The sequence below is a fragment of the Diplotaxodon limnothrissa genome, linkage group LG13 (genome assembly GCF_057381915.1).
Source record: "Diplotaxodon limnothrissa isolate DT_005_m linkage group LG13, D_limnothrissa_male_GT1.1, whole genome shotgun sequence".
Lineage (NCBI taxonomy): Eukaryota > Metazoa > Chordata > Actinopteri > Cichliformes > Cichlidae > Diplotaxodon > Diplotaxodon limnothrissa.
Window position 1 is genome coordinate 12,886,167 of NC_140608.1, and position 24,377 is coordinate 12,910,543.

The window sequence follows — 24,377 nt, forward strand, 5'->3', positions numbered from 1 at the left end:
AGAGAGAGAGAGAGAGAGAGAGTGCGTGTCTACATCTTAGAGATGAGCTACTGAAGAAACTTTATCTTTCGTACTTGTAAGCATGACAAAATCTACTCATAAAGTGAGATATAATCTCTATTTTCTCATACGATGTATTCAAAATAGAGATTAATAGATATTGTTGAATTGGTTTTCCCTCGGACTATTTTAAAAGCATTTAAGGGAGTTAACTGTATACTGATTAAATTTACAAACAGCATTAAATGCTAAATAAATAGCTTAACATAATCTTTTTCTCTTTGTCAGAAAATACCAAAAATACAAATATCTAACAAAATAACTTAAATTTTATATTAATTTTATTTACTGTGCACATCAATTAACACCAACACTTGTAAAAGTCCCAGATTCTTTTTTAAAAATCTGCTTATAAAAGTAAACTTGTAAAACTTGTCAGCTCAGCTCTGTGTAATTTTATCCATGTCCGCTAGGTGTCAGTGTGGAGCCACGGCACAACTTTAAATGAACTCTGTTGCTTTTTGTTGCCCACCTTTTTAACCTCCACTTTACCTCTGCACCGCAACTCCAAGTGGAGGTGTTTGATGGGATAGTGAAGAAGTATAACAGCAGTATAACCGGTGATAAAAAGCCAAAGATATCTCTTGATTCAACGTAAATAAAAAAATAAGTAAGCGTTGCGGGAGGGCGTGCCACCTGTGACGGCAGCTGAGTGGACGAGCTGCGAGTCTGCGCCTCTGTCAGTGCTGCGTGTCTTTCAGCGGGTGTTTGCGAGAGTGCACAGGCAGGAGTGTAAAGTCCACTTGGATTATCTGAAGCTCGAAGAAACATACATATCTTTTCTGCGCACGAATACAGGTAAGACAGCCGACACACTACCCGATCTCTGCAGGGATACGAGATACCTACCAAATATATGATTTAGGCTCCCGTGATAATACCTTTATATCTCTTTAGTGTCAACGGCGGTGCTATAGTAAGAGTGTCTACAGCGTGATTCTCTTTAAACAAACTACTCCTTTCAGTTATTGTTATACAGATTTCCTACATTATATTTCCTGCATGTTTAAGAATACTTACCTGTCTATTTTTCTTCTTTCTTTTTCTCATTTACATTAAAAATAAATCATTTCGGTTCATTTCTGTGTTAAAATTGAGCCTTAATTGAGAGCATACTGTGTTATAACTTAAGGAGCTGGAAGAGGTTGATTGATCTGATAAAGGTGGCCATCTCCTGTCCAGCCATGGTGATCTAATCATCATTAGGCCTGCATTTAAATCTGTGTGGATCCGGTGGACCCGCTTATCTACCTGTCTATTTAAATTAAAAAAAAAAAAAAAAAAAAAATCATGACTTGAGAGGTAAGAGGAAGAAAACTGTTGGAAGACCTGTGCAAAGAAAGGTGTTGTTAGGTATTGTTATGCAGATAGTGTCCTCGATGGTCATTTCTTGTTTAACTCAAAGGATTGGTTAGCCGTTTTTTGTTTGTTTGTTTGTTTGTTCCTGCATTATTAAAATGTTGATTTTTAGTAATTTCTTACCATGTTTTCTGTAATGCCTTCAGAAGCGGCCTAACTCAATATTTTGCTGTTATTGAGGTTTAGCTCAGTCCAAAGGGACAAACTTGATAAAGCTGTGTGAAAACAGGAAGCCCAGAATGAAGTCACCACCCTTTATTAATGAAAATTAACAGATTAGCCTCCTGGTTCTTTCTGCATCAAGGATTTTGCGTGTTTTGTACAGAATTATGGTGTTTTTAAGTCTTGTTTTGCCTTTTTACTTGCATGCCTATATGCATCCTATTTTTTTTAGGGTGTCTCCTCATCAAATTTAAGTGCTCAGCGATAGAAAAGGTTGCTGGCAGAAAGATTGTTGAAGCTTTCTGATGCAAATCTGGATATTTCCCCCCCTAAATACTAGATTAAAATTAATTGCAAGGCTGCTGCTGAGTTGAAAGATTCTGACAAATAGCACAAACAAGCTGCAGGATTATCAATGATGGCAAACAAAATCTTAATAATACAAAGCATTGCTTCTGTCAGAATGACTCCAGTGTGTTAAAGGTGGGTTTAAAGGGCTCATTGTACCCCGATTGTACAAAGTGTAAATACTACAGTCCTCTGAACAAATGGAGTTCAGTTCAGCTGGCGTCCTTTTGTCACTCTGTGAAACAAGACTGTTTTAAAGCAGTCTGACTGCCAGTTGAAGCAGAGCTCAGTGGCTTTGACTATAATCTTTTCACCACTCGCACACACATCCAACTCAACAACAGAGAGTTTGGAGTCCTTTGGGACCAGTGTTGTCTGTTGATGGAGCTGTCGCCACGGAGCTCCACTATTTTCTTTTCAAGCAGGTTTATGGACGCCTCAGTTGGCTGATAAAATCCATTTCTGTGAATGGATGTCATGGGACAGAAAGCCGGCAGCGAGATCAGGAGGAAGGCAGATTAGGAAGGTCGTGAGCGGTAGAGCCTCTGTGATTTCCCCTGGATTCGGCTCATTTCGTTTTCAGCATTTCATTCTCATTTCATTCTTTCAGCATTTCCTCAAAGTTTTGATGGTGTGCTCTGTGGCCAATTAACAGCTGAAAGCTCCTGCATTCATGGGGTCTGAGGTACTCGGAGGAAATCAGGAATAATTGATTTTAGATGACAGAGAATTGGGAATGTGACAATTATGGGATTTTTCTCTGCACTGCTGAACTTTTTGACAGTATTTTACCTCCTTCCTGACTGCTTCCTCTCCTCTCTTTCATATTTTCTTTATCTTACTGTCACCTTACGGTTTCATTTCTGCGTGAACAAACCCCTGCTCCTCTGAAGATTATTAGACCACATCAGGACCGCTGTGGCTGACTGATTGAAAGGATTTGCACCATGACAGCCCATTTGAGGGATTTTGTGTGCATGAGTCAGATGAATGACTTATTACGATCCCCTCGGCGCACCTCCTTCACCACCTTTTAGAAGGAGCTCAGACAAAAGTGGAAGCCAAGTTGACGCACCTTCAGTGTTTGACAGTTCCCACGAGGGCTAGCACATGCTCAGAGGGGACGCAACAGAAATAATCAGCTCTTGCCAAAGTAAAATTGGCATTAAGGGAGCAAGATAGAGCTGTGAAACCCTATAAGAACTTTAAGGTTGGTGGAAGTGTCGTATATCTCAAATGGATTAACTCCAGGAAATAATAAAACATGGTTTATATTATTTATATAGATTTTCCCATTTATAGTTCTTTTCCACTGGCCATTCACTCAAGTTCAGCAGAAATACTTTGAAATCTGTTGCTTTTGAAGATTTAATCGATTTTTTTTTGTCAAAAGAATGAAGCATAAAGGACTTTGTTTCTTCTTTTCTATCACGTTGAGGGAGTTTAGGAGTTTTCACATTTAGGAATCTTTTTTTAATGCAGCCAACTTAAAAAAAAAAAAGCAGTTTTCATCAATCAAATATAATCTAGCAATATTTGTAACAGTTTGTTTTATGTTTGAATGTTATGCACCATTGAATGCTCGTCATTATGAGTTTTAGTTGTGTAAGTCACATGGTTTTTAGTCATGAGTCTTGAGTTCATCATTGTGCAAGTCTGAGAGGCACTAAAACATCTTGGTTAGGTTAGGGAAAAATATGTTTGGTTTACTATATACTACATGCGCCTACGTGCACTTTTTCATATGATTGCCAGAAATCTCCTATAGCAACAGGGTTCCTTTATATTTATCACCAATTACAGTGAATGATAACACATCTGCTGGACTATCATAGAGCTTCCAGAAGGGCTCCCACTGGATGTTCATATCTATGGAAGTGATTACAGTGCCATTCAATGGAATGACAACAATCAAAATGAGTGGTCTGACAAAGTACTGCATTTAGAATGATTAAAGAAACAAGCGTGAGCAATATATCCCCCACATATGAGAACATATTCCAGAACATTTTTCATGTTTATTTATTGCTGCACCTTCTACATGCTGGTCAAACTTGTGGCTACAAAACCTTTTGGCAGCTTTCCCAACACAGATTGTGTTTCAGAAACAATCCTGACTCAGAAGTGCATTAAACAAGTGCCGAGTTGTGTATTATCTGTTTCCCCATTATTTAAAGTGTCTGTGCTTTTGTTAACTTTCTACTGTGTTATTATAGACAATTACTTTTCTTTATTTGTATGTGTGTTATATGACTGTAATGTATGTTGTGTATGGTGTGTATATATAAGTTCACTCAGGCCCTATTTAGTAAAAAAAAAAAAAAGAGAGAGTATTTTCAGTTATACTCATTTATATTTGGTGGTATTGCTTTTTTCTGGGAATGCCTTGGCAAGATTATTCTATAGAATCACAGGACTCTGTGCAGGACAAGTTCAATTCTGACACTGACCAAAGGCTGCAAAACAAGCCCAAATCATCATCACACCACCACCGTGCTTGACAGCTGAGGTGTTTATGCTGCTATGCCGTGTTTGGACATTGTTCCAGACGTCTTGTGGTTTGCTCAGATGCAACTTTGCAAACCTAAGTCATGCTGCTATGTTCATTTTAGAAAGAAGAGGCCTTCTTCTGGTAGCCCTTCCCAACAAGTCATACTTGTTCAGTCTGTTTATAATTGGACTGTCTTAACCTTAAAATGCTAAATGAGGCGGGCAGAGTCTCACACGTTGCTCTTGGGGTTTAGGTTTTTTCCCCTGAGTTCTGATCTAGGGGGGAATTTGCTGAGAAGTCTGCATCCACCTGAATGCTTTAGACCAGCAAACTGCCAAAATTTCTGTTTTTGTGATCACACTTGCTAATGTTAAAAAGGTCAAGTGCATTTGATTTGCAGCACCTGGCTGCTACTTGCCCCCTTAATAACTATGAAAGCAGTCATTTTTCACAGGATGGCATAAGGACCTGTGCAAACTTTGTTTTTCACATGACTACATGAAAATGGGGGAGCTGGGGTGGAGGTGGGTTGCAAAGCAGCTTGTAGAGACAGAGTTTAAGCCTAATTACACAAAGTCTAATTACCTGTCTGTGTGCGTGTAGGTGTACCTACTGTTAGCCTTGCATTTCGTGTAGTTTCTCTTTTGTCCGCACCTGCATGCTGCTGTGTTCATCTCTAATGTTATGCAACACCGAAGCCAGCTGTTGTCATGGTGTCAGCCTTGAGGGACTGCTGGTACTTTCTGTGAGAGCACACACACGGTTTCTCGTGCTAATGGCTTCACCTTTCTGCCCGTTTCTTGCCGCAGCCTTGTATGTGTGTGTAAATAGATTTGTGTTGTGCATGCCTATGCTCATAATGTAAGGAACAAGCAGGCTCCCTGGAGAGTCACCTGTTTGCAGCACTGGAGGCAGGTTTTGATTGAAAAGAAAGCGCTAAAGAGTGTGACTGTTTACATTTGGAATCAGGAAAGCAGTTCAAAAGGTTTTATTCGTGTGATTCTTTTTTAATGAGAAGCGGAGAAAGGGTATAAGTGAAAGAATGGCATTACCATGAAATTGGATAATGCTAGTAATGAGTGTCTGTCAGTGTTTTCTCAGTGCCTGTGTGTGCACTGGCGCTTGGTATAGACACACATATACACCACCTCCTTCTCCTCTGCTCACCGTCACTCCTTTCCCCCTCTGTAAGAGGGTCTGGCGGAACAACATTGGCATTCATATCACAACACACACATACATATCTTTGAAATGATCATATTTCACAATCTTTCCACTCATGCATTTGACTCCTGTCAGGTATGTCTGCTGTTTTGAACTGGCTTCACACCTCATCGATCTGGATTGCTTCACGTCGCAAGTGTTTGCTCGTTATATCGGCACGTAGCTCTTGTTTGACAGTCGTTGTTTGGTTAATGATATTTTCAGCCCTATGTTTGTATCCAACAGCTGCTGCTCTCACACATCGCACTCTTTGCAACATGTAAAGCCAGACCGGTCTCGCAGGGCAGCATTGATCTGCGAAAGCCTCCAATATTTTACTGAGCAAATCCACTTTGTATCTCTTTCATATCTCTGTCGTCATCCTTGTGAAATCCTTCCACATCAGCTCATCTAATGTGTTTGAACTCTGCTGTTTAACTTTACCGGCTTTTCTTCTTTCTCAACTTCTCTGACTTTTTAAAGGTGTCACATTTTTAATCACAGACCACTGACGCTGTTCGTTTTGTGTGTTTCCTTTCTTTCTCTTTTTTTTCAGGTTCCTTCAGCGTGGCGAACAAGAGGCTGCCTGTTTTCGTCCGAGTGCGTCGGTGTGCTGTTTTGTGCGTGTGTATTTGTGTGCAGGGGTGTATGTGAGTCACAGGGTGAATATGCCAGTGTGAATGCCTGTATATACATATACATCCTGAACGGAGAGTGTTTGTCCCGTGAGGTGCTCGGTGGAGATGCAGCGAGGTGTGTCCTCTGTGGTGCAGCTGCTGCTGTTGCTGGGCTGCTTGTGTGCCGTGGCAACCGGCTACCTGTTCAGGACACCCCTGGACCTGGATGTGACTCCACGTGTCACTGTGCTAAACAGCGGTAAGGACAGACACGAACACGTGTTGCACCTTGCTTTAAAATCATCAGTACCGAAGTTTATTCCAACATTCATTAGTGAACTGTTAGAAGCTGTTTTTTTTTTAACAAATTCAATAATCATGCAGAGTACAGGTTGGAAAATTGAACTTTTGAACTTTGTAACGTGTGGTGCCTGTTTCAACCAGCTGCTGAGACTTGGACAGCCTTCAGGAGAATTCTGGGATGTCGTAATTGACCAGCCCTGTTCAGGTCTAAATGGGGTTGAGGGCAGGGCTCTGACTTTGCCATTATAACACATGACTTTTCTGTGTTTTAAAGCATTCTGTTGTTGTTGTACTTACAGATTTTGGGTCATCTCCTTGTAGCATCACCTCAGGCCTAAGAAATCGCTTGATTTAGTTTTGAATTCGTTGTCCCATAAATTATAGCAAAGCGTCCAGCTTCTGAAATGGCAAGGGAACCCCAAACTGTGACATAGTGATGAGGTATTGGTTCTGGTGTGCAGTGCATTTCTTTTTTCCTGGTTTATGTGCAACTTTTTTTTTTCTCATCATTATCTCAGAAATATTGCGAAGCAACATTTATCCCGGTTGTCTTTTGAAATCTTTAAGCGGTTTTTTTTTTAAGCGTTCCTGCACAGCGTTATTGACACATAAACAAAGAAAGTAGCAAGTAAAGATTTCTGCCCTTTTTTTTTGTTTTGTTTTTACCTCTTTCAGAAATGTACATTGTGTTCTTGGTGTAATCTTTGCAAGACGCCCACTCCCAGGGAGTGTAGCAACACTCCTGGAGTTTCTTCATTTATAGACAGTTTGTGTTATTGTGGACCAGTTTTTAGAAATGAAGAAGTAAGCTTTTAAGAAACTGCTAATCTCTCTAATGCTCCTTTAACTGTCCTGTAAAAAATGTTGTTTAAAGCTACCAGTTTTTCTTAATAAGTGCAGATTTAGTCAGAAATCAAACTTTGTGTGCCCTTATTAATAGGAAAAGTGTTTTCAACAACCCAGCATAGGCTGGATATATAAAATATCCAGTCTTAATAGTAAAGGTGTTTAAGGGCTTTAACTATCTGGTTGAAAAAAAGTTTGATCAGAATCAAAATGCTTTATTAATCCCTAAGGAAGATGTGTTTACAGTTGCTCTAAGACAATAAGAACAGTAACAGACTGAACTAAATTAAATAATACAATCTATTACAAAGTTTAAGAAAAAGGGTGTAACTACTGCTCTGTGTATGATAGAGGAGTCATGCAGGCAGGAATGATATAATAATGGAATTATAATATAAATATATATTTTTGTCTCACTGTGAACACACGTGTTTCCATTTAAAGTAACAAGTTGCTACCATATTGTCAGATTCACCCCCAGCTTATCACTTATCTAATCTCCAAAAATGGCTCGAATGCTCATCTCAAGGCTTTGACTAGGAATTCCTAAACCAATGGGTGATATTTATGGAAGCCTGTTTCCGCCACTACAAAAAAAAAAAAGGATCCATAACTCAAAATTTCAAGTTATTTTCTCGAAATTTCGAGTTACTTTCTCTAAATTTCGGCATATTAACTCGAAATTTCGATTTCTTAACTCAAAATTTTGAGAAAAGTAACTCAAAATTTCGAGTAAGCACTGCCAATCAGTAATCTACGTGAATGATGTCATTTCCTTGTTACCCGGAAGCTGAAGTCCTCAGCTACAAATGCTACAGCTAAGCTACTGGTATTACATCCAGTCGTGAATGCACAGATTGCTGAGTGTTTTCAGCGTGGCTTCACAAATGATGAAATCCCTGTGTTTTTAGCTGAATCACATGGCGTTACTATCAGCAAACGTACTCGCGAAAGCGCCAATTTGTTGGGATCCGTTTTTGAGTGCGCGTTCCTCTGCGCCAAATGCTTCCGGGTAACAAGAAAGCGACTTCATTCACGTAGATTTTTGATTGGCAGAGCTAACTCGAAATTTAGAGAACATAACTCGAAATTTCGATTTATGGATACTAGGTTTTTTGTTTTTATTTAGTGGCAGAAACGAGCTTCCATAGATATTGCCTTGGCACAGGGGTTCACTTTTGTTATTCATCCTGAACTGATCACCCGTTGTAAAGATGTGAAAATGTACCACTGACTGAGATGTAAATCAGACCACATTTTAATGACTAATTGCTGCAGAAATCCTTGGATTTCCAAGCATTGCACAAACGTTTGAACTGTAGATAAATAGCTGAAGATGACTCATAACTCCGTATTTATTTCGCTCTTTACGTGCAGTCATCAGTCATCTTTTTTTATTAGAAAGCTGCTGATTGTTTTCTAAAAGTAGACTTTTACAAAAAAACTCCTCACTTGTCCCTTTTTCTTTCTCTGCCCCTTTCTCCATCTAGTTTTCTTTCTTCTCTTTCATAGCATTTTATCCCTCATTATCTCCCGAAGCAATGCTTTTCTGTTTCTCTCCACTCGCTCCTCTATACCTCAATGTGTGCACACAGAGTTTAATATACCCTCACTTTCCTCTAACACCTGCTTCTTCTGTTAACCATGAGGATTTATTTTATCCGGCTGTGATTATTATTTACTTACCTCATGAGTGATGGCATGTAGCCTGAGGTGCTGCAGAGACAGAAGCAGATGAGTGTACGGTGTACGTTGGGCTCCCTGCGGAGCATCCAGGGCGCCCGACACCGCCATAGGTAGTTGAGAAGCACCGTAACCATGACAACTGTTGTGGTATTGCACAAGTCGACGGTATAGAGCATTTTTTCCTTTAGTTCACGTATGGCAAAGCGTGCAGTGCCGTCTGATCCCGGACTTTATTTGTCGACGCACAGATGTGTGCAAGAAATTTTCTCACGTTTCCACTTTGAATGGCGCCCACATTTCCTTCTGCTAGAAATACTCATAAAGCAGTATCACTCTTCTTCTTTTTCTAAACAGTTGTACTTCACAAAGCACGTCACCTGCTTACACTCATCCCATGCCCATCTTTTTAAAATTTTTGATACGTTTATATCTCACTTTCATCATCAGTTTAATCATCGGTTTGAGCTCACTCAAGCCCACAGGTCCTCCCACACAGCTCACCCCCTCACACTTCTATCCTCTTCCCCCACCTCTCCTCATCGCTCTGCCTTTACACTTAAGCTCTTTTGCCTGATTTTTCTTCATTAGTTTGTACTTTTTCTGGTTCACTGCCCTCTTTTTCCATTTCTTTATATTGCCTCCACCTCTTTTTTTTTTTTCTTCGGCGTCCCTCCTACTGATGGGAAGCCTTCGATATGCAAACTTACCTCTAATCCTTTTAATCGCTGTGTTCCCTGGCAACCTAAAGTCAAAGCTACAGAAACCAAAAGGGGCAAGAGAAGTTACACATACATCTACAGTGACTCCCAGTCTCTCATGCTTGGGCTTAAACGTTCCCTTTTTTCTCTTAAGCAAGGTTAAATCATTCAGGTGTGTTTAAAGATAATTAATTTGATGTCTTTCGGCACTCAGACAGTTTGGAGCAGCTGAAAGATTAAAAGCTGGCACCACAGTGAAGGGCCATGGTGCAGAAAACACTAATAAATTGGCAGTACATGTAAATGCACTTTTATTACACCCACTGAGTTAACCTGTTGGGTATTTCGGGAATTTGCCTCCTCTTAGACGCTCGTATTTAGGAATGTTGCACACATTTTATTTGCCTTCTCTCAGCCATAAACACGCCTGAGACTCGGTGTAAGTTTGTATGCAATTCCGTTGCCACGTCACAGTCCAGCGCCTTGATGTTCATAGAGTATGCTGGCGTCCCTGAACACAACGTGCTGTACAATCAGCTGAGATCCCTCCAAGTGTTTGCTGAGTGAATAACAGTATCTGAGTTCGCACCTTTTCTTTCCCTGTAGACTAACTCAAATGTGCCTGTTCTCACCCGATCTTGTAAGCCGAGGCTAACCTGTGGCTCGGGATGTTATTTCATTGTAATAAATCCCAGATAAACCCTCCCTCTGCTGCTCTGTTTCCAGTTACCTGGCACGCCTGTCGCACAAGCTTACACACACAGTTCATTGTGTGCCCTAATGCCTGGATTACACGCTTGAAACGTAGGCACTGTCTCTGCAATAACTCATTGTATTTAGTCACAATGAGGTACTAGTATCACATAGGAAAGGTTGTTACTCTGAAAAGACCGTACGGATGATAACCTTTCTCCTCCTGCTGAGAATAGGAGAGAAAAGCAGGCGCCTGATCACCAGCTTGGGATGGCATCTGACTTTTGCTGCTGCTGAAGTGAGCAGAGTGGATTGTGTTTCGCAGCAGCTGATAGGAATCTTAATGACGGCTTACTTTGAGCTAACCATGCAATCTTCAGGGGAAAGTGAATTGGCTGAGGATCCAGGAAGTCTGGCAATTTAAAATTTGTCTCTCGTAGTCAATAGCAGTCATAAAAAGCGGCTCACTTCTACATTTATATGGCTTAATTATTGTGCTGATTGTAAAACCTGCACAGGCACAAGGTCGCCGGTTCGATCCCCGGGCTCTCTGTCCTGGTCGTTGTGTCCTTGGGCAAGACACTTTACCCTACCGCCTACTGGTGTTGGCCAGAGGGGCCGATGGCGCGATATGGCAGCCTCGCTTCTGTCAGTCTGCCCCAGGGCAGCTGTGGCTACAACCGTAGCTTGCCTCCACCAGTGTATGAATGTGAGAGTGAATGAATAGTGGCATTGTAAAGCGCTTTGGGTGCCTTGAAAAGTGCTATATAAATCCAATCCATTATTAATATGTAGGCATACATACACGGTTATGGTTGATATCACCCAGAAAAAAAGGTGGTTAAACCTACCAGTCCTCCAATGGATGGCAAATCCATTCCAAATCCATATTCTTTGTGCCAAACTGCTGTTCATATAATAAAGAGTATGTTTGACCAATTAATGTCTCTAAAGAGTTTTTAAGGTCATTAGGAGCCGTTATACATTTAGAAAAAAAAAAGTAGTGTTAAGGAGTTACAGAAGGCCACAATCATTAACGTCCTCTCTCCTCTACTCTCCTAGGTCTCCGAGGCTGCAGGCATTTCCAGTCGTCTGCAGTCAACTACAGCACCATGTTGCTGGAGGCTGACAGTGAGCGTCTGTACGTCGGGGCCCGTGGGGCCGTATTCGCTCTCAATGCCTCTGACATCTCAGCCAGCTCTGCTCTCACTGTGAGTTTGTTTGTTTGTTTTCCATCTTGCTGCATGTTGTGTGCCTCAGCTGCCACATCCTTACCTCTGCCACAGCCTCATTTGCATTCAACATTGCAGGAACCTTTTGAGGCAACAATATTTCAGTCTGAGGCAAAAACATTCCTCTGTCACTAGTTTTGGTTCTGTATGTGTGTGTCTGTGTGTGTGTGTACTTGTATTATTTTTAACACAATAACTCACAGGACTATCTTGCTGCATAAATTAATACATTAAATAGAAAACGGTGAAGAATCAGCTGCTGGATCATCTCACTTTAAATAGATCCAGAATTTATGGCGATACCACTAGTGTATGTTGACACAGAAATAGTTTCCTAATTCATGCAGTAATTAGCATAACTTATAGATCATTTCTGCGCTGCTTTTTACACTCACAGACTTTAAAACTGTTCCAAATGCAAAATTGTGAATATCAATCTCAACTCTGGGATCTTTCGTTAGACATAAATTGCTATTACAGCCCGAACAAATGGTCTTTTTTGGACAAAGAAGCAAATTCAGATGCTAATTAATATCATGGGCTAATATAACTGTAGGGTTGGTGACTGTAAGACATTTTCCTTTTATTATCAACATCAAATTTGTAATTTTCGTTCTGCTAACCCCGTTTTTTGCACCATTAACGACTGAAGTTAATTCATCTGTGAAAAAATATATCTACAGCTTTGTTAAATGGCTATTCAGAATTTTACATGCTCAGCTATGGAGCACCCCGTTGCTTTGCTGCTTTCACAAAATAATGCAATTTTGTTCATATGTTAAGCAGTCTTGAAATATTTAAAAGCAGTAGGAAGCACATACGCTTTCACACAGGTACGGCGGCTGTTGTTCATAAAGAAGGCATCAAATTTTCATCATAGTCTGTTTTGTATTTCTGACAGGGAAGCTGCAGCGAGCGTATCTCCTGCCCTCTGTGAAATTTCGAACATAACTCCGAGACCTGTATTCAATCAAATATTCTTAGCATTACCCCACCAGGACCACTAGAGTTAAAATCAGCACTCTTAAATATTGCCTTCAGTTTGTGTCGACTTTCAGCACTGTGTGCTCTAGAATAAGGTAATTAGTGTTGACTGTCTTCAGTAAGAACTGAAAACCCTGCTCCATATGTCTTTTGCGCATCTAAAAAGGAGTTTACTGTTAATCATTTCATTAAATGTAAAACCTCATTCATCACTGTTGGACATTTGCAGGGTTGGTTAGCGGAGCACGAATATGCGAATATGCACAGGCAGTAGTAATTGCCCGTGGCTAGACACTACTTGGACTTCCTTCATAGGAACTCATCTACATTACAACTTTGGAATTGCTCTTTCCACACAAAGAGGTGACTGACTGGTACGCTATGGGAAAAAATTGAAAAAAGTCAAAATATCAAGGCAACATGATTTAATAGATTTTTCTGCACTGGTGTTGACTTTACTTTGAAAGTGTTCAGGAAACTTGACTCGTCCTCTTCAGCTACTTGTTACTAATACTCCTGTGAGGTCAACAGTAAAATTCAAGCTTCAGCGCCGTGTGTTATACCTTCACAAAACACATAAATTCTTGTTGAGTAAACAGACTCAACATGAAACCTTTTCCGTGTAATTTTCGACTCCTATTTGGACCATATTTATCTAGCAGGGGTTGTGACACCCTGCATAAACCTGTCTTTATGTTTAGTCCCAGTTGTGAAAGGTGGGAATTTTGCTTCTGAGGCGAATTCGGGAAGTTTTATGCCAACCTCTACACCAGTGCAAAACATAATGTTTCAGCTGACTTTCAGCAGTGTCCTCTTCAGTTTATTTATTCATTTCTTACATATTTATAGAAAATTATAGCAACATAAATGTCTTTGGAAGGTTCATTTATTTTGACAGTGTAAGAGTTAGCATGCTTGTTAACATGTGAAAGGTTCCCTCTTTGCAGCTAAGAAGAAACACAAACTAAGCCTTGTGTGTGGGAGTCATAAAATAGTGTGCTCTCACTGCAGGTATCAAACCTGGATAAATGGGAAGGTTGCGTTGGGAAGGGTGTCTGCTGTAAAAAATGAGCCAATCCCTAAAATTTATTGTTAACTTCAGAGCTATAGTGTAATTAGCTGAACAAGAAAATCCATATTTTACAGTGTACAGGGTACTAAATACCCTGGCTTAAATGACTCACCTTTACTGCTGTTTTATAAACCTTGTTTGAGGTGTTATATTGTCTGTGATCTATGCTATTGTGTGTTGTTTTTGATGTATAAAATTGATGAATGTTGTGGCCTTTATGCGGCCCTGGTGGAATATTCCACTATCACCTCAGATGGAATTTTGCCATTGGTGTGAAACCACAAGTGGAAAGTTCCTACTGGTGGAACACCAGTGAAAAAGACTCCTCGATGAGGGCTTGTATGTTGTTTCAAAAAAAAATTTCTTCAAGTTAAACACAACCATGTTATGAGAAAAAAGGCACTTGAAATTTCATTCAAGCAAAAGTGTGCTTTGGAGTTCTTTGATGTTTTAGCTGCCATGCTACTTTGTTTTCTAGCTTGTGACAACCTGGCATTAAACTGGTTTGCTAATTATCCTAATACAGCAAAAGTTTGTGCTGTAAGGAGTGGCTGCAGTCATGTGCGTGCCACTCCTCTGTCTTGCTGTAAGAATTTACTTTCATTGTTAAAAAACAAACAAACTCGCAGCTGTCTAAGTACACAACAAATTCAGATGATGATGATAACATTCTTAACGCATGCACTGACGAAGCAAAAGTAACGTTATCAGAGTTTATCTGCTGTCATGTCTGTGGCACAGTCCAAAGGGGTTTATGTAGGTTTGTGATATAAAGCCATCTGTTTTTGGGGATCTCTGTCTTACTGTATGTTATCTGGTGTGTTATAGATTGACTGGGAGGCCTCCCCGGAGCAAAAACATCAGTGCCGGCTCAAGGGAAAAGACAATAAGGTAGGCATTTACAGCACTCGTTCTTCCACCCTCAGCCCTTTATTGTTTTGTTTTTTTTGGATATGGGTCTATTTTATGTGTTGATATTAGCTCGCTCTTTGCAATATGTTTTTTTCCATCTTCTTCTTTCAGACCGAGTGTTTTAATCACATCCGCCTTCTCCAGAGGTTCAACTCAACTCATCTCTACACGTGTGGTACTAATGCCTACAGACCCCTCTGTGCATACATAGTATGTACATATATGCATTTTTTTTTACAGCAGTGAAAATACAGCATATTTAGAAATTGCATTTTTTGCTTTATAGCCGTGACCTTTACTAAAAAAGAAAGCGTGTGCTTTCTGTTATTTTCCAGTGTTTTGTTTGTAAGTTTTCTGTGATTAAAAGATACCTTTGTGCATGGAGTTTCCATATTCAAATCTTTGTTCCTATACAGGACGTGGAGAGATTTGTGATTTCATCTCAGCCTGAAGAAGGCAGAGACAAATGCCCCTATGGCCCCACAACAGGTTACACTGCCCTCATTATAGGTAAGGCAGTTAAAATAAACCAGTCTCTTCTTGAGTTCCAATAAACAGCTGTATAAGCTGGTAAACTGTTTTTTTTTCTTCCAGACCAGCAGATATACACAGCTTCCCAGTATGAGTTTAGGAGCTTTCCAGATATCCGCCGAAACTCTCCGTCTCCCACGCTGAAGACAGAAGATGCTCCCACACGCTGGCTGAATGGTGAGTTCATTTCAGGATAAAAGCTCCTTTAGTGCGTTTGGGTGGCAGGATGGTGCAAGTGGACAGGGGTCTGAGCAAACAGCCAGCTAACGTCATGTTAAACCTCCACGTGACCTTCTCTGCTGGAATATCCTTGGTGACTCACATACTCCTTCGGCTTCAGTGGATTGGTTATGTAATGGTTAACGTTACGACTGCTACTGATTGAGGTTTGTAGTCCAAGTTTGTAAATCGAACACTTTGGTTCGGGCTCAAATATCTCAGCAATCATCATGAAGTTAGCCTTCATGTCCCTGTCAGGATTAATCATTATGATAATTTATTAAAATTCTTATTAAAATACTTTGTGACAGATGCTCAACATTGCAGTGGTCTTGGACAAGATACCGTACTCCAGTTTATCCCTGATTTGTCTATCAGATTATGCATGTATGATAGTTAAAGTAGAAAAGCACTATATAAGTACTAGTTGGCATTGTGTGCCTGTTAGCATTTAACTTGACACTACATTAGCCGCACAGAGTAATTAGCAAGACTTTAAGGTTTTAAGCTGATCTCACACATGCACTGCAGCCCGGAACTTTTCTAGATATTTCCTTGCACAGAGCTGCCTGCTTCAATACAAATGCCACACTCAATTAATCTGACATTAAAAGGTATTTTAACCTGCCAGCTTCCTAGTAGAAAGTCCATGTGCTGTTCACTTGCTGTAATTGTGCCCATGTGAGAAGGTAGGGCAGGTATGTTGTGTGGGTGTTGTTGGTCCCGGCCCCTGCATGCCCTACCTAACTAGTTTTCAGTAGTGATAGCAGAGTTCATACAGTCTCCTTGTTGTGTGCTGCATATCTATGAGAACAATGTTGGTTCAATATCCTGACTTGATTATTCTGACATTGTTTGGAGTTCATAGGTGAAAACTGCCAGGACCAAGATAATCCCAGATGCAGGTCAGAGACCAGGACAGGATTACAGCTGTTACATAGTGTCTTATTGATCAGGGCAGATGTAAGGCAGTGTCTTATGGTGCTCATTCCTTTCAATAATCAATGGGAATCAATGGGTAGTTATAACCTGGTTGGACACACAGGGGAAGTGGGGAGCCGAAGCCAAGGGATCCATAGCAACAGGTTGTTTAGGGTGGCCTCCAGAAGAAGTAATCACCAAGAGACTAGAGTAGCAGAGCCTACAACATGGCGTCGTGGTGATATTGAGAACAGAGTTGTGTTCAATGTTGTGTAATGTTCAAAAGACTTTTGTCACATTTACAATAAGTGCATCTCCTTTTTCCCCCGTTGCAGAGGCAGACTTTGTGGGTTCGGTTCTCGTGAGGGAGAGTGTGGGCAGCAGTACTGGCGATGACGACAAGATCTATTTCTTCTTCACTGAAATAAGCCAGCAACAGACACCAACCTACAGCCACAGCCGGGTGGCACGAGTTGCTCGGGTTTGTAAGGTGAGTGCAGATTGAAAGAGATGCGTGAGATATTTTTCATGTGGGAGTGAAAGATTGCGTCAGGCCAACTTGAGTGAAGGTTTAGCTTATGATAGAAGAGAGGGCTGTAATAGATGAGGGGCTGGATAAAGAATACATTTGGAACAAGGCCTCAGTGTAATTAGAAGAGCAGACTGTGTAGCTGATGAATTGGTTAGAGAGGCAGTGTAAGTCATAGTGAGACGGGTGGATGGCTACAGGTAAGACTATTTAGCATCGTCTGCTGCCTGTATCGATAAAGTTTTAGATTTCCTGCTGCCTGGTAAAGTATCAAGAATGACATGAGCCAGCTGTACTGTTCTAACCTTGTTTTCTCCTTTGGCGCCTTAAAATTGAGTCAGCTCGCAAGTTCTCTCCTTGAAAGCAGGGCAAAGTATTCATCCTAATAGCAGTGCCTTGTGGCTACATGTGTGACGCTAGCAATTTGCCCCAGGCTGAATACATTTTAAGGTTAAAATCAAAAAGCCAAATGGTGCCATTTTTTGGATTTTCCAAAAGACCCGCAGCCTCGAGTGAAGCTTTTTATATAATTAATGGGTGTTGAGATGTCTCTGTGTACGCGTGGCTGTCACATCCAATTAGAAGCTCACTCCACTGTGAGTGCTTTCAACCTGCTGAGGATAAACACACACGCATACACACAAATCTGTAAATTAGTCTTACCTATGGGAAGCTACAACCTTATTGAATATATCGTTATTGCTTTCCCTTACCATCTGTTGTGCTCATCAGGAGCTTCATATCCTTTCGTGTGCCACCTTGAGTGGTGTTCAGTCTATTTTTCTTTTATCTCACATCAACCCCCCCCCCCCCCCCCTCCCCCGTTCTCCCTCCTCCACCCTCTTGTTTTTCTCCTTCCTCCTCACCTGTCATCCTACAGGAAGACCGCGGAGGCCATTTAACTCTCCAGAAACGGTGGACGTCCTTCCTCAAGACTCGGTTGACTTGTTCTCTTCCCGAGTATGATTTCCACTTCAACATGCTGCGCAGCGTGTTCGCTCTGCCTGGCCAAACGCCGCAGGACATGCTTTTCTACGGCATCTTTGGCCCTGAGTGGTGAGTGCGAATTTGTATGTTGCCAAGATGGCTGATCGACAGGGTCTTTGAGGATGCAAATGCAAATGAGTGAGATGGAGATGAAAGGCAGCAATCGATGCGCTGAGACAATCAAAGACGACGTGAAGGGACAGGATGAAAGACAGAAGGAATTTCTTTATCCAGGCGGTGTGAAAAGAAGCTGATTGCAGAAGTTTAACAGCAGTTTAAGGGAAGAGTTGTACTCAAAATTTAACAAGTGACACTAAATCTATTTGTAATACTGCACATGGTTGGGATACTGCTCCTCACCGGCTCTCCTTTCTCTTACCTCAGGTCCGACTACACTTCTCTAAAACCACTTACTTCTCTCCTCCTTCTCTTTTATTCGTCCCAGACAGATATAACTTTTAATCAGCTTCATACCATCTCTTTCAGCGTTCGTCTCCCCCTCCCTCCCTGCCCCACGCTTTCATCCCATTTATCTTTTTCTATCATTTCATCGAGGTGACTCACTGATCTACTGTACTTCTACTGCTGTCACTATGGAAACCCTGGGTTTACTGCTGTTATTGTTCGCGGCTCGCGCTCTGGTCTTTCTCATTGTGTGAGTTGATGTCTTTAGGAAAAACGTGAAGGCGTCTGCAGTGTGTCGGTTCACTCTGTCTGAAGTCCAAGAAGCCTTTCAAGGACCTTACATGGAGAACCAGGACTCTGGTTCTAAGTGGAAGGAATACACTGGAAAGATCCCTGACCCGCGACCTGGAACGGTAAATGCACACACTGGCCAATGAATCCCTTAAACATACTATGCAGCACACAAATAACGTCTCCCTAAGAGAGAGCAGATGAAACCGATGCAAAGCGAAGATTCATAAAGAGAGGACAGGAATAGATGAAGGGAAAATAATTGAGAAAATGAGTGGCGGCCTCAAGGATGAAGCTCAAAACACAACCAGCTTATGTCACTGAAAACCATTTCCATGGCGATTAACTGAAGCTCGCAGCTTGGGTGACAATGGCTTAGTGCAGCAGCCAGGGCCGTGTCATCGTTAGCAGGAGCAGACATCATCCACTGCAGTGTCACTTCAACACTTTGTGGGACTTAATTTTAACTTTGCTATTAAATGGAAAGGAGAAACGGTCAAGCGTTTTAACTTGGGAGCGTGAAAGCCTCTTAGAAGAGTTGGCTGAAATGATTTGAAAGGAACAAAGAGAGGAGGAAAGTCGTTCCCTTAGTCAGGTACAGAGGAAGCTGATTCACCCGCATGTCAGCACAAGCCAGCTGCTGAACCCATGCAGGCTCATTGTAGTCAAAGTAAAAAAGTCAAATTTTCCCCAGACACAGTGTTTCACATTCTCACATTTTCGTCTTGATCCCGATTTTCCCACTAAACCATCGCTAAGCTCTCTGACACCCTCTCTGCCTTCCAGTGTTGGCCTCTGTTACAAATAAGTCAAAAATACCGCTGTTCCCTACAGCCCACATCATGCCTTCCTACTTGCTCATCATCTCTTCTCTTGTTGTGCTCTTTGTCTGTCTCTTATTTTCCTGCAGTGTATAACTGATGCTCTGAGGGCCAGGAACATGAACTTCTCCACTTCCCTGCCTGATGATGTTCTGAATTTTGTCAGGAGGCATCCTCTGATGTCCAAGCAGGTCGAGCCTAAGGACCGACGCCCCCTTTTGTTTAGGAGGACCACAGACTACACACACATGGGTGTGCACACGGCCCAGGGATTAGATGGAAAAACTTACCATGTATTGTACATGGGCACAGGTGTGTATAAATTCAGATCAGGTATTAACTTTGCAGCCAGTTAATAATTGTTTTTTCTGAATTGTTGTTGTTTCTAAATGTGTGATAACTTAAGCTTAGCTTGGTGTAAAAACTGAAAACACAAAGCTTGCCTTGTTCCAGAGGTGATGAGGTCCTTGTGGCTTACAGGGAGGTTCAAGACCCTTGCTGTCACTGGAACCAGTCCACCTACATATAATTTTAGACTTCCTGTAGTTCTTGTTCAACCAGCTTTTCATTTGTTTCACAAGAAACAAGCAAAAATAACAAGTCATCCTGTCAGTGGCTTTTCAAGCACTGAGCAAGCAGCTCATATGGGAAATATAAGCAACATTTGAGTGGAAGGAAAAAAAAAAAGCACTTAGATCTGTACTCAGCGGCTTTAAGGTTGAGCAGTGATTCTTGAACACAGTCTTGTGTCATCCTGGTCCACTGCCAACTTGATGTTGCAATTCTACTTGCATGTAACTACATTGTTTCAGTTTGCGAAACATTCTGACGTGGTCAAAAGTCCTTCTCCTGCCTCTCCCTAGCACAATGCTAGCACACTACAGCAAATTAATTTTATCTGTTCATTTTTATTTTTTTTTAGCCTTTTAGACATTAAAAACCGTATTACAGCACATAATTTTTATGCTGATGTTAATGCCAGAAGATGTTTTGAATGCTGATGCTCTTGATTCAGCAGAGCACTGACAACTGTCACCAGCTGTGCATGGCCACACTGAGCGAACCAGCTCTGTAGCTTTACATGGTCTTCCATTTCTTCGCTGAGTTGCTTTGGTTTCTAAATTACTCCACTTTGTAATAACTACTTATAGCTGATCATGGAATATCTAGGGGTAAATACATTTCACACACTGATTGTAAAGACAGACTGCATGGCTAGCTGCTTAATTTTTAATACCTGCAGCAATGGGACTCAAAACACTTGAATTCAAAGATTAAGAGCCTGTGTGACCAAATATTTTTGTCCAAAATGATTTTATTTACCCGTAGTCTAGCACTTATTAATGTATGTAAAAGGAAAGAACAATCTTCAGTGTTTGCAATACCAAATGGTGAAATACATATTAATCAATGGATAAATAATAATTCAACCTATAACCCAGTGTCTGATAGGCATGCACGTTTCATTCAGCTTGTATTACAGTGTGTTTTGTGTTATGTATAGTGCTTTATTTCTAATGATTCCCCTTTGTGTCACCCAGATGAAGGCTGGTTACACAAAGCTGTAGACATCAAAGGTCAGCTGCACATTATTGAGGAGCTTCAGCTGTTTGAAGAGCCACAGCCTGTTAACAATCTACTGATATCTGACAAACAGGTAGTGACCGATGCACAGACAGCCACATTTATTAGATCCAATTTCTGCTTTAAACAAAGTCATCTGTGTCCTATGTGTCCTATACAATATATGACTCTTGTTTCTCCCTCAGTGGAGTGTGTACGTGGGCTCTCCATCAGGCGTGGTTCAGCTGCCACTCTCTAGCTGTGGTAGATACACTTCCTGCTATGATTGCATCTTTGCCAGGGACCCGCACTGTGCCTGGAACGGAGCAGAGTGTGTGGACGTCATGATGCAAGCAGACAGGTCAGTTTGAAAGGTTGTGTGTGTGGTTAGATCAGGTGATTAAAGTGCCCTTTTGTACGTTTGATTTGAGTAAAGTTAAAGTATCAGCGTGCCCTGTCACACTGTCACGCTGTTGTGTAATTCAGTGCTGGCAGACAGCAGATGGTTGTGATTGTAAACATAGCATAGCCTGTGTACTTTAGGTGTCCTGATTATTCAGGAAAGATACGCTTCCTCTCTAGAAAGCAGATATCGAAGCAATAAATAGCTGACATTCTTATGTTAAGGTGCCTGTTTATTCCTTGTACTGATGTACCTATTGTTATGATTTATCTCTCTTCACAGATCCACATTAATCCAGGATATCCAGCATGGCACCAAGGGATGTGAGAACACGCAAGGCGGTACGCAGAAATCTCATCTGCTCCTCAGTGCTGCTGTTCCAAAAAAAAAAGAAAAAAAAAACGTAACGCTTAAAAGGGAGATAAAAAATAGAGAACGCATGGAAGGACTCGAAAGATGCATAGTTGTCATCAGATGGCATGAAGGCCTCTTTGAAAGTTGATTATGCGCACTGTGTTGGCAAAATCCTCTCCTCCCTTCTTTAATCACATTTTTGCCATCTCTGGAGAGAAATCTGTTTGATATTCAAGGCAGGCGAAGTCCTTCTCTCACTCCTCAATTTCAATCTGATAAAGTGTAGCTTCTTCTACCCCCCTCACTCCCTCGCTCTGTGCAAGGTAATGTGAGGGCAGGAATTAAAAGATTTGTAATTGGAGTTCATGCCTCAATAACTTTGGATGGCCTTTGATAAATGCAGTAGATGTAAAACAATGAACATATATATAAAACGTGTCTGTGGCTGATTTGTGGGTTTTCTTATGAAATCTGTGTTTCAGCACATGTGGGCTTGCTTGTGTTTTTCAGATGTTGTTCACCGGAACCGCTCGGTGCGGGTCGGTGATGACGTGCTGCTGCAGTGCGAGCTCAGCTCCAATCTGGCGACGCCCCTCTGGATGCTGGACGGCAGACAGGTGCAGGGGTACGACCTCAACTCTGGTTTTAGAACCGGCACAGATGGCCTGCTGATCATCAATGCCCGGCAGGACCAAAGTGGCTTGTACACCTGCTACGGCGTTGAAAACAGTGTAAAGGTTGCAATAGTTACCTACAATGTCACCATCCAGTTGGACCTGCACCCTCTACCGCCTGTTGATCCAACTCATAGCTCTACCACCGTCAGAGGCCCCAGTGAGCATCCCCAGACAGAGAGGGGCAAGCCACCACTGCTGAGCCCTCTTCTCCCACACTCAGATCTGCTTTCCCCCAGGAACATGAAGGCCATCTACCTCTCCCTCATCACTATCCTCGGAGGCCTGTGCGTGGTTCTCACAGTGGTTCTTATCTATGTGGGCTTCTGTTTGCGAGTAGGCCAAAGAGGAAAGTACTCAATACGGGCTGCGGCTGCGGCCCACCAGAGTGGTAAGAAGCACCACAGGAACAGGAAACAGCACAGAAACTCCACCACCATGGAGCTGAAGACCATCTCGAGTCACTGTAATGGCAACGGCATTTGTAACGGAGGTTCAAATATGCATAACGGCAACATCCAGGACGGAGGCTTACTACAGATTGTCCCTGGCGAGGGTCACACTTCACCCAGTAATGAACCTCCTCCCCCAGCACCGCCTCTCCCCCCCACACCTCAACTTACCTCGCCGGGGTGTGACTTTTCCAACGGGCTGTCGGCAACACTGCCTAGTGTCCTGAGGAGGATACATGGGAACAGCTATGTGCTCCTGAGACAGAGCGACTCTGAAAATATGTCACCACCTGGTTATTCCTTTGCTGAGGAGCTCAACAAGATCTTAGAGAAGAGGAAACACACTCAGCTGCTGCCCAGGCCGGATGAGAGCTCTGTGTAGACAGATGTAGCTTCCCCTATAATGGGCGTACTGCTAAGTGTTCTTAGCTGGTGCCTGTCACGTGACTCATTATTGTTGTGGTCTAAAGCAGTGAAAGGGTCAGAAATGAGACATTCCTATTTTTGAACTGCTTGTCAAACTGAATTCCCCAATTTCCCAATGCGCGACAAATGAGAAGATAAATTCCAGTGAAGGGGCCGAGCATGAAACAACAAAAAAGAGCAATCTACCTCACCTCAAAACTGCCCATAAGAACAAGTGCAGTCAGTCCCCAGTCTGATCTGAGTGTCATGTCTGAGCCCTCTGATCCACAGAGCACAAAGCGGGATGCACAGGCTCCACCAACAAGTCAAATTGAGCCACACTGGAATATGAATACATGTGAAGAGTCGATTCAGACCGGAGGGCAGCTAGCCAGAGTTCGTTTGAGCACAGATGGCCTATGCATTTTTAAAAACATGAAGGGAGAGAGGGGAGGGAACGTGGTGCGCAATGTTTTTGCTTTTAACTAATTGCAATAACCAACACAATATTTTACAGTAATATAGGACTGGATGGCACATAACATTTACACCAGCCATCAATTGGTGAACTAATCATTATTTAATATTAACCCTGCTTAACTAAGTATTTCTTTATTTACTGATTTATATAATTACTAAACACGTAATGCACCACTTTTAGTAGATAATTATCATATTAATCATTTATATGTATTGTTTAAATTGCAGAAAAATTTATTTGTGTTAATTTGTTGATAATCCAGGTGATGCTGTTAATGCATCATAAATGGTTAAAACATGAAGCAGTGTGTTAGCCTTTAATACTCCAGTTTAATTAATATCTACTAATTCCTTCAAGTAGCCATTAGAGTCCACATTACATGCAAAATTCATGAGGGATTAAACTTATTAAACCCTTAGATGAAAATGTATTAAATAGTGATTATTTCACCAAGTACTGATGGACATCCCAAGATAATATGTGACAGTATTATAATTATTTTAGTGCACTTTAAATGCTAGTAATTTTAAAGTCATTGTTATTAACTCTGCAACCAGCCAGCCAGAGGAAGTTTTTTTTTCTTTCCCCCCCTTGTCAGTGTGATGAGTTGCAACTGTGCAGACCTCAGCTGTGTCTGCTGGACCTTCTCTGACACAGTGGGTCAGGAGAAAAACA

The 24,377-nt window shown here is 41.6% G+C and overlaps 1 protein-coding gene across 1 annotated transcript; it reads left to right on the top strand.

Moving 5' to 3' along the window:
• Positions 1-659: 659 nt before the first annotated feature.
• Positions 660-24,016, top strand: LOC146619946 (semaphorin-4G-like). The gene is made up of 15 exons (XM_085369845.1): positions 660-858; positions 6,180-6,499; positions 11,529-11,677; positions 14,583-14,645; positions 14,778-14,876; positions 15,083-15,176; positions 15,261-15,374; positions 16,673-16,827; positions 17,747-17,922; positions 18,527-18,671; positions 19,460-19,682; positions 20,912-21,027; positions 21,140-21,294; positions 21,619-21,677; positions 22,201-24,016. Exons 2-15 carry the CDS (start codon positions 6,367-6,369, stop codon positions 23,196-23,198), a joined length of 2,679 nt encoding a protein of 892 aa, XP_085225971.1. The 5' UTR covers positions 660-858; positions 6,180-6,366; the 3' UTR covers positions 23,199-24,016.
• Positions 24,017-24,377: the final 361 nt, after the last annotated feature.

What these genes read in the sequence shown, in the direction of transcription:
- LOC146619946 (XM_085369845.1), top strand. Translation starts at nt 6,367, where the DNA reads ATGCAGCGAGGTGTGTCCTCTGTGGTGCAGCTGCTGCTGTTGCTGGGC. An exon ending in GTCATGATGCAAGCAGACAG is followed by an intron (nt 21,295 to 21,618) that starts GTCAGTTTGAAA and finishes CTCTCTTCACAG; the next exon opens with ATCCACATTAATCCAGGATA. An exon ending in ATGTGAGAACACGCAAGGCG is followed by an intron (nt 21,678 to 22,200) that starts GTACGCAGAAAT and finishes TGTGTTTTTCAG; the next exon opens with ATGTTGTTCACCGGAACCGC.